Raw genomic sequence first — 9823 nt, 5'->3', positions numbered from 1 at the left:
TTTGGACCCATACAACAGTGTTGGGAGAATAATGGCTTGTTGGGAGAAAGAAGCTTGGTGTCTGTTCGAATGTCGTGATCTTCAAAAACCCTGTGCCAAAAACAAGAAAAAGCTACACTGACACAGCTCAGGCGATGTTGAATTACTGCATCAATATCTGCCTTGGATGAAAGATGACTTCCAAGGTAGAGGAAATGATCGACATTCTACAGTGCCACTCCATTGATTTTGATAGATGGGGCATGTAATACCTCATTTGGAGAGGGCTGATAGAGCACTTTCGTCTTCTTGATATTAAGAGTGAAACCAAGACATGCGTAAGCATCGGCAAACACATTCAAGATAGTTTGAAGATCTTTCTCTGAGTGGGCAAAGATTGCGTTGTCATCAGCATACTGAAGTTCCACAATAGATGTTGTGGAAATCTTACTCTTGGCTTTCAGCCTGCTAAGCCTGAACAGCTTTCCGTCCATTCTGTAAGTGATTTCAACGCAAGCTGTAAACTTCCCAGCAATTATGTAAAGAATGAAGGCAATAAGAAATGCAAACATGGTTGGAGTGATGATACAGCCGTGTTTGACTTCTGTTTGTATTTTGAAAGGTTCATTCCGGGAGCCAGTGCTGCTCAGAACAGTCGCTTTCATGTTATCATGAAACAATTTTAGGACATTGATGTATTTATCAGGACATCCAATCTTAGAAAGTACAGTCCACAGGGCACGGCGATTCACTGAATCAAAGGCTTTAGTTGGATCAATAAAAGCCATGTACAGTGGTCGGTTTTGCTCCCGACACTTTTCTTGCAGCTGCCGTGTTGTGAAGATCATATCCACAGTTCCACGACATAGTCAGAAACCACTCTGTGACTCCGGTAAAATTTCTTCTGACGGGGCAGAGGCCGGGTTGCAAGGATCCGCGCCAGAACTTTGCCTACAATGGCTAAGAGGGAAATACCACAATCATTTCCACAATCCACTTTATCCCCTTTCTTGAAGAGGGTGACAATCAGGGCATCCCTCATTTCACTGGGTATCTCCTCCTTTATCCAGATTTTAAGGATAAGCAGGTAAAGCTGCCGATTTAGCTCTGGCCCGTTTTGAAAGATTTCAGCGGGGATCCCATCTAGACCTGCTGCTTTGTTGTTCTTCATCTGCTTGGTGGCATTGTGTACCTCATACAAATTGGGAGCGTCTCCGAGCTCATCCCTAAATGATCGTTGAGGGATTTGCTCAAGGACTTCATCTGCAACCATAGAATTATGGTTAAGGAGATCTTCAAAATGTTATTTCCAGTGAGAATTAATGGTGGTGGTGTCCTTCAGAAGTGTGATTCCATCCTTAGAGCGAAGAGGATTCATACCATGACAAATTGGCCCATAAACAGCCTTGGTGGCACTAAAGAAACCACATGTATTGTGGATGTCTGTGAGATGTTGGAGTTCTTGCGCTTTCTCAGTCCACTATTTATTCTTGAGTTCTCTGGTTTTATGTTGGACTTCCGCCCTCGCCTTGGCATCGACTTCTCTCTTTATATTACAATTTATGTCATTCTGCCAAGCATGAAATGCCATTCTCTTCTCATTGATAAGTTGCTCAATTTCAGCATCATTCTCATCAAACCAGTCCTAATGTTTTCTGGTTTGGTAGCCTATGGTTTCCTCGCAGGCATGATGCTTACTGCTTTCAACTGGCTCCAACGTTCCTCAATTTCTTCCGGAAACTTTTCTCTAAGACTGCTTGGAAGTGGTCATGCTTAATAAGGTCCTTCAAATCTTGAACCTTCAACTTGCGCCCGACCTGCTTCTTTTGCAGCCTCCATCTTAATTTTCATTGTGGATCAAATAAGGCGATGATCAGTCCAACAGTCATCAGCACTTATCATTGCTCTTGTGAGAAGTACGTCACTACAATCTCGGGCATGAACTATGACGTAGTCGAGGAGATGCCAGTGCTTTGACTGTGGGTGTCTCCAAGATGTTTTGAACTTTTCCTTTTGTCAGAAAAGAGTGTTCGTAATAAGAAGTTCATGTTCAGCACACTTGGTCAGGAGCAGAATTCCATTTGAATTGCTTTTGCCAACTCCTTCTTTCCCGATTGTTCCTTTCCACAGGTCTGAGTTTCGTCCAACACGTGCATTGAAATCTCCCAGAAAGGGTCTCAAATAAAATGATTTCCAACTGAGAATAAAAATCTTCCTTTACATTCTCATGGGCATCCAGTGTTGGTGCACAGGCGCTCACAATAGTTGCCTGTTGATTTTTGGTGACCCTCAATTGGAGTGTCATAAACTGCTCATTGATGCCAACTGGTACCTCAGAGAGGCACCTTATGAGTTTGTTCTTTATAGCAAAGCCCACTCCATGCAATCGGGGTTCATCTATAGATTTTCCCTTCCAGAAGTAGGTGTTTCCTCCTTTCACCTCCCTCACCTGTCTTTCATCAGCTCTTCTAGTTTCGGACAAAGCAGCAATATCAATGTTGAACTGACTCAATTCACAAGCAATGATGTCTCTACGTCGCTCTGGTCGGTCACTGTTTGAGTTGTCCATCAGGGTACATACGTTCCAAGTTCTGAAGTTGAAAAGTTTCTTACATTTTCGATCGCTGAGGTGGTGATCCTGCTGGATGCGGCTATCCAGCCAGTAAAAAGAGGCAAGACTAATCCCCCCTCCCCGTGTGGGGTGAGCAGAGTGGATCCTAAAAAAGAACTGCTTAGTCATGCGTGAAGCTGCCGAGATGCTCGACCCGTCTCAATTCTCGAGCGAGATGACTGTATCACACACACACACACACACACACACACTGCCTGTGTGTCAGTCTGTGACTAGGAACTTGCAGATTTCACTGTTCTGTTCCTGTCGCCACTCGCTGATCGCCACCTGACTTTTGACTTGTGCAAATGTTATTTTCCCAAAAACTGGAAGATGCCTGTGCGGGACTTCTTTTAAAATGGGGAACTCTGCACAACAGTCACCACACTATCCTTGATAGATAGAGGACTTGAAACCAATGGCATGGACACTATGACGATTGGAGATCCTCTATCTGCTGCAGCCTTCATCCACCTTCACAGCCGTTGTAACATTACACAACGGTTTCACCTCCATTGTGCAGTTATCTTCCGTCTGCTCTGCTGTTAGGGACTTTTTGGATCACACTTTGTCTGGAACTTCGCCCTTGACTGTTCTGCCATGGGTGACCCTAAGGGAGTACATGACTCCAAGCAGCATCGCTCTCGGAGTCATTGAGACATGCAAGCCTCTCCACCACTACAAGGTACAGTATAAACAAAGCAATACAAATAGAGCTGGTTGGAATGTTTGTCAAAAATCTGTTTTGTCAGAGTGGTAACATTTTGCAGAGCTGCATCAGTTTCAATGAAATTTTTATCAGTTTTAAGGTTCAGGGCTGTCTGGTCATTCCTGGCTAGACACAGACAGAACCCGAATTGAAAAGCTCAGGATTTCTATCTGAAAACAGCCACCTTGACACAATTCCATTGTGTGAAAACGTCAAAAGGTTTTCATTCTGGTACAGAACAAAAAATTTCTGAAACCCCTAAAATTGCCATCCTCCTGCCAGCTCTATAGAATAAGCTATTATACAGAGAGGGAGAGACATTGTCTATATTGAATCATAGAATCATAGAATATCAGAGTTGGAAGGGACCTCAAGAGGTCATCTAGTCCAACCCCCTGCTCAAAGCAGGACCAATTCCCAGCTAAATCATCCCAGCCAGGGCTTTGTCAAGCCGGGCCTGTGAAGTTTTAACACCAATGTAGGTTGAAATCCTGGCCCTATTGAAGTCAATGGCAAAACTCCTATTGACTTCGACAGGGATGGATTTCATCCCAGCATAGATGTGGTGCATCAGTATAACCAGCTAAACTTGGTTTCATGCTACAGTGTAGCTACACTAGTGGCTAAAATCCCACCATAGACCAGGCTTGAGCTTGCACTACTGGTCAGGACAGAAAAATGACTTCTGACAGGGAAGTAAAGGGAAGCCACAAGAGTGGTCATGTGCCCCTCCCCAGCAGTGCAGGCAGGTTGGTTTGCGTGACCAGAGCAGCCGGTAGAGACATAAATCACTGCCAGAGTGGGGGGGGTGGGCAGTCATGCATGTGAGAGAGAAAAAGACACTGTCCCTCTTGCTCACTATTGCGGCACATTCGGCATGGAGGGGCAGTGCTTTGAGGTGTTTCTGAGGACGTAGGTGTGGAGCTGGCTCCGTCCCCTCAGGCAGAGCAGAATGTAGCAGCCTGCCTGCTTAGTGAATTCTTCCCATTGTTCTTAGTGAATTCCCCCAGGAGTATAAAACAGGTGTAAAAATTTTAAGGCTCCTTTACATTGCCAGATTGGTGTAAATGAGCCTTATTGTAAAGGACAGTATGGCCTTATAAATGCTTATGGTGCTTTAGTGATTAGAGCTGATCTAAATTTTTGGACTGAAAAAATTTCCTATCAAAATGTGCTCCACGAACTGTGAGCTACTGACCTTTCTGGAAATGGTCAGTAACCAATATAAATTGTGAGTTTGAGTCCCCGGCCATCGCTTGCTCTTCAGTTGCCTATGATGTAACACTGAGCATATGGCTGCATATATTTGTTGACTAATAACTAGAAGTAAAGGGTCAATACTAACTACATTGCTATTAGACAGAGAGGGTTTGAGGATTTCCTCCAATGCTCCCCACTCCCATTCTCCATCCATTGTATTGTAGTTTAAATAAATTACCATAATAATTGAAACCAGTGTGATTATACTGCATTATTTTAACAAATAAAATATGCAGAATTTTAAAATATTGTGCACAGAATTTTTAATTTTTTGGTACAGAATTCCCCCAGGAGTAATAAGGGTTATTCTCTATTGTTTATATAAAGAGATCTTTGACTTGTCAAGGTACCACATATGGAAAAGAGGTACCTCAGTTTGGCATCTCCAGTAGATGGTATTGAGCAGTGCCTGAGCTAGATCTCCACTGCAGCAGCAGCACTGCCATAAAAGTCCAAGTCCTAATGCAGAAATTCAACCCACAATCATCTAAGGCTCCAACAAATAGTGTTACTGACATCAAGCGTGGTAGGGAGTATTCTTTACAGGCCAAGGAAAGAAGCATTAATGTTCAGCTTAATTCAAGCACTTTGTGAACATTTATTTGTCACATTTCATATACCAAATGTTATCAGAATTAGCACATGCACAAGTGAGAGATATACAAGCAGTTACAACTTGAAAACGCCCCCCATACAAAGGGCCATATTTCAATTTCAGTTACAATAGTGTAAAACTGGAGTAAGTCCACTGAAGACAAATGGAATGACTCTGAATTTGCACTCTCAGTAGTATCAGAATCTTGCCTAGTGTACATAGCAGTAATTGATTATTCAGATGATAAAATGACTGAATATTTGTACTAAATACGCTCAGAAGCTTGCCTCTCTCACCAACAGAAGTTGGTCTAATAAAATATATTATCTCATCCACCTTGCCTAATATCCTAGGACCAACATGGCGACAACACTGCATGAATATGTGTGTGACATTTACAATAGATCCCCCAAAAGGTGAAATTTATCTTCAAAGTTTCCATAAGCAGTACTTTCAACATCTATACTTTGAAACTACCTCTGTCGTATGATCTTTTCTCTTGTTTAATTTAGATGCAATATTTTCTGTCCAAGGGCTTCAAGTCCATGGGGATTGTCTTTAAGTCTACATTAAAGGGTAATCTATTTGCTTGTGTTATTGCAGAGCTTTAGGTTTGGATTTGTATAACTTTTTGTGAACACCCACTTTGTTTTTTAGTGTTCTCTGGGGTTGCATTACAGGAGCTAAAATTAAATTAAATCATTCATTGTTTTTCTGGGACTGCAGGAAAGGACAACTTAAAATCAAATTCAGGGCTGTACATGTCCTTAAATTCCAACTCATTAATACAGAAATTCCCCTCAGCCTAAAGATAAAGAAAAGAAGACCGCTGGTGTGGTTGTGTCTAGCATTAGATGAACATGTAACCATGAAAATCAACTTTGTTTTTAAATCAACATAGAGTACAAATGTTTATTACTACTAATTCTGACCCCCTCGCCTCACAACACAGGCAACTAACCAAGCAGATACAACAGACCCTCAGAGTTATGAACACCAGAGTCACGAACTGACCAGTCAACCACTCACCTCATTTGGAACTGGAAGTACGTAATCAGGCAGCAGCACAGACCAAAAAAAACAAAACAAAACAAAAGAGCAAATTCAGTACAGTACTGTGTTAAATGAAAACTACTAAAAAAATAAAGGGAAAGCATCATTTTTCTTCTGCTTAATAAGAATTCAAAGCTGTATTAAGTCAATGTTCAGTTGTAAACTTCTGAAAGAACAACCATAATGTTTTGTTCAGAGTTATGAACATTTCAGAGTTACGAACAACCTCCATTCCCAAGGTGCTCGTAACTCTGCGGTTCTACTGTATTGTAAAGACTTCTTTGAGGCAACCAAAGAGTTAATGATTAGCTTTGAAATCTGGTATGGAATTTTATGGAAAAGGTTAAACATTCTGGTAGAACTCCCACAGATTTTAATAAAAGATAGTAACAACGCGGATTAAATTCATGCTGGCTTCAACATCAGTGTAGCCAAAAACTGCCCCAACAGATTTTTTCTGCTGTTCTTAAAACAATAATTTTCAACTTTTCTTCAGTTCTGAAAGTTTCTACTAGTTTAAGAGAAAACATATAGCATCAGATTCTGCTATCCTTTTCCAGGTTGTGTAGTAACTTGCTCTACTGATTTCAATGGAACTACTTGTGGAGAAAGGTACTGCCCATTGTGAGGGTAGTAAAATGTAAGCCTGTATTGATCAATACTGCCAGAACTGATAGAAACATTCAAAATGAAAGTTTTAAGAAAACCTACTGCACAGGAGTTGGAAATGGCAGTTACTCTGATCTGGAACTAAAGTATTTTGTTGTTGAACTGAACTTCAGTACACAAGCCAAGCAGTAGGGAGGGATAAGGGCTCATTGAATAAATACTGAGAGACCCTTAGGTAGAAGAAAGACTAATCTATCTACACATGAGAACTTTAGGAAATACACAGCCAGGAAGACAGGGGGGAAGGGAGAATTTTTGGGAGAAGTGACATTTCTTTAGGAAAATGCATTCAAGATCATTATGTATTCTGGAGCTCCCCATCTGCTCCCACTCCAGGATATGAAAATGACTTTTCCCTGGGACCCAAAGACCTGAGACTTTGCCACTTTCATGGTTATTCCTTAAGGGACATGCGTGGTCAGATACAACACATGCTGTCAGGGAGAAGGCAGATTTCAGTTGTGCTTTAGATAGATAATATGGACTGCATAGTAGCCAAACTTGTTTTCTTGGCTTTACCAGTCCTTTCTAGGACCTGTGTAATGAGGCTATTATTTCATCATTTATCTTCACTATATTCTCTCCAATGTAGTTTACTTTAGATCAAAAACCCATTAGATTTATATAATCAAAAATGAGAGCTGAGTCAATACACTTTTAGAGAATATTGTCCGAGAAATTCAAAGAGAAAAACTAACCACGTCCTCTTGCTTGAGTCAGATAAAAGTGGCAAAAGCTAACTTGAGAAGGGGTGATGTGCTAGAACAAAGACTGGCTTATGCTTTTAAAAGCTACAGCTTAAAACCTTGAGTGCACCCAGTGGAAGAATGTGTAAAATGGCTGACAAGGTATGAGGGTTTCATAGTTAGAGCTGGGCGAATACATTGATTTTTTGGTTCAGTGGCCGAACCAAAATATCTGTAAAACAATTAAGTTTTGTTTTTTTCTCGACAAGATGAAAAAATGTTGCTTTGAATTAACATTTCATTTTGAACAAGTCAATTTGAAACATGTCCAAATGGTTTATTTTGACATTTTCTAGACGAACCATGTAGACATTGCCAAAAAAATTATTTTCTGGGGTTTTTCGGCCAAAACAATTTGCCAAAGTCAACTCAAATTTGCAAATACTTTCACAGCCCCCACAATGCCTTTTTGGCATATTTAGTATTCACCATTTTTTTCCCCCCAGTTCTATTCACAACACTTGGGGCCAGATTCCGAGCTGGCGTAAATCGGCTTAGATCCACTGACTTCAGTGGGGCTACACCAATTTCCATTAGCCAAGAGATAAATTGTAATATTGTCAAAGAAACATCATAAAATGATATATTAGTTATTAAAACAAAGATGGCAGTTTATTTATAAAATGATCTTCTCAGCAGCAATACAATGAGACAGATTTGCAAGATTACTGTACAAAATAATCGACATACCACATTTGTGTAACTGGGTCATGCTTACTTTATTCTGTGACTCATGTTGTACAAAAAGAAAATGAATGTTAAAGGAATACACTAATTATTGTGGCTGTTTAACCCATCAAAAGTTTATCTAATGAAATACCAATACTTTCTATAGTCCTTTGAATCTCAGTGATCCATTTCATAGCCTGACTGGGTCACGATAGCAAGCTGAACTGTATAAGAAAATGGTTCAGTGGGAAGCCTGCTTGAACCATATTTCAACACAGTTCACAAATACTGTGCCATTCTGAGCATAGGCCAGCACAGGGCCTGTCAATCACATAAATCCTGCTTTGAAAGCTTAAGTGAGACTTAAAGCCTTATTACAGGCCCTCTGGCCGGGGTGAATTTCACCCGCAGAGTGCACTGGTGTCCAATATATGTAATGATCTTCATCTGAAAGAGCAGAGGGACTAAAAATAGAAATTCCAAAAAATTCCAATAAATATTCCTAATTTAACAGTGTATTATTCAAAATGTCCTTACGATTAAATCACTATCAGAAAATATAGTCATTCAAATAATTAAATATTGACTTTGTGCTAAATAGAAGATAAGTAATTCCAATTCAGAGGCCAGAAAAATACAAAAGCGGAATTGCATTTTGCTGAATTTAACTAGCATGCAAATGTTGACCTTTTTATTGGCTTAGTTTACAAAAACAATTCTGTACATTTCTGATCCATTGGCTTACAGTTTAGTTTGATTCATCTGTCAAATATGTGGTGTGAAAAAAAGATGAGCGTATGGACAGTCTGGAGTTTAACAGTATTTCTAATTTTTAGAATGTTTACTAGCAACATATAAAACACCTGTGTTTTACTTAAAATATGAAATATCCTTTAAAAAATAATTTAGAGTATATACTGTCCTTGATTACTGTCACTCTCAACATCTCTTTTGGATTCATCCAGTTGGGTAAAGGATTCATTCTTTAGTTTTGGTGACATCATATGGTTTCCACCACTGTGCAAATTGCAACACTTTCTTCCTCTGATCATCAAAGTTCTCTCTAATTCCTTTTTTCCAAAGCCTTGGTTCCAAGTCCAGCATGCCACCAATTATTTCCTTTACAAGTATAAAAGAGAAAATAAAGAAAAAGGCTGAATGGTTGTATGACTTCACTTAAGGCTATTTTGCAATCAAACAAAGAATGTACATGTTTCCTCAAAGGTCACTCACTCACCTTGTCTCTCTAATATCCTGGGACCAAGGGCCAGCCTTACGGTTACGTGCCATGGTCAAGAAGCAAGGAATGACATGGGCCTGGGGTGCGAGGCCATGGAAGGGAGCTCAGGGCAATGGGGGATGGGCAGCAGAGCCGGGGGGCAATGGGTGGGGAGCGCAGAGTAGCAGCGGGGCCTGAGGAAGCAGTGAGGCCTGGGGCAATGGGAGGGGGAGCCTGGATGGGGAGTCCATGGAGGAAGGAGAGACAGAGGCAATGGGGGCAGAGGGGAAAGCCCAGGGAGGCAGCGGGGGCC

At 40.8% G+C, this 9823-nt stretch overlaps 1 protein-coding gene across 1 annotated transcript in view; it reads right to left on the bottom strand.

Annotated features, from left to right (window-relative positions):
• Nucleotides 1-8208: 8208 nt before the first annotated feature.
• Nucleotides 8209-9823, bottom strand: part of CWF19L2 (CWF19 like cell cycle control factor 2) — a 174895-nt gene continuing 173280 nt past the window's right edge. The window contains exon 18 of the mRNA XM_054015545.1: nucleotides 8209-9410. Coding sequence (XP_053871520.1) covers nucleotides 9270-9410 — 141 coding nt within the window. The 3' untranslated portion in view covers nucleotides 8209-9269. The remainder of the gene's footprint in view (nucleotides 9411-9823) is intronic.

This window comes from Malaclemys terrapin, chromosome 1, assembly GCF_027887155.1.
Source record: "Malaclemys terrapin pileata isolate rMalTer1 chromosome 1, rMalTer1.hap1, whole genome shotgun sequence".
Classification (NCBI taxonomy): Eukaryota; Metazoa; Chordata; order Testudines; family Emydidae; genus Malaclemys; species Malaclemys terrapin.
This window is presented reverse-complemented; position numbering and strand designations above follow the sequence as displayed.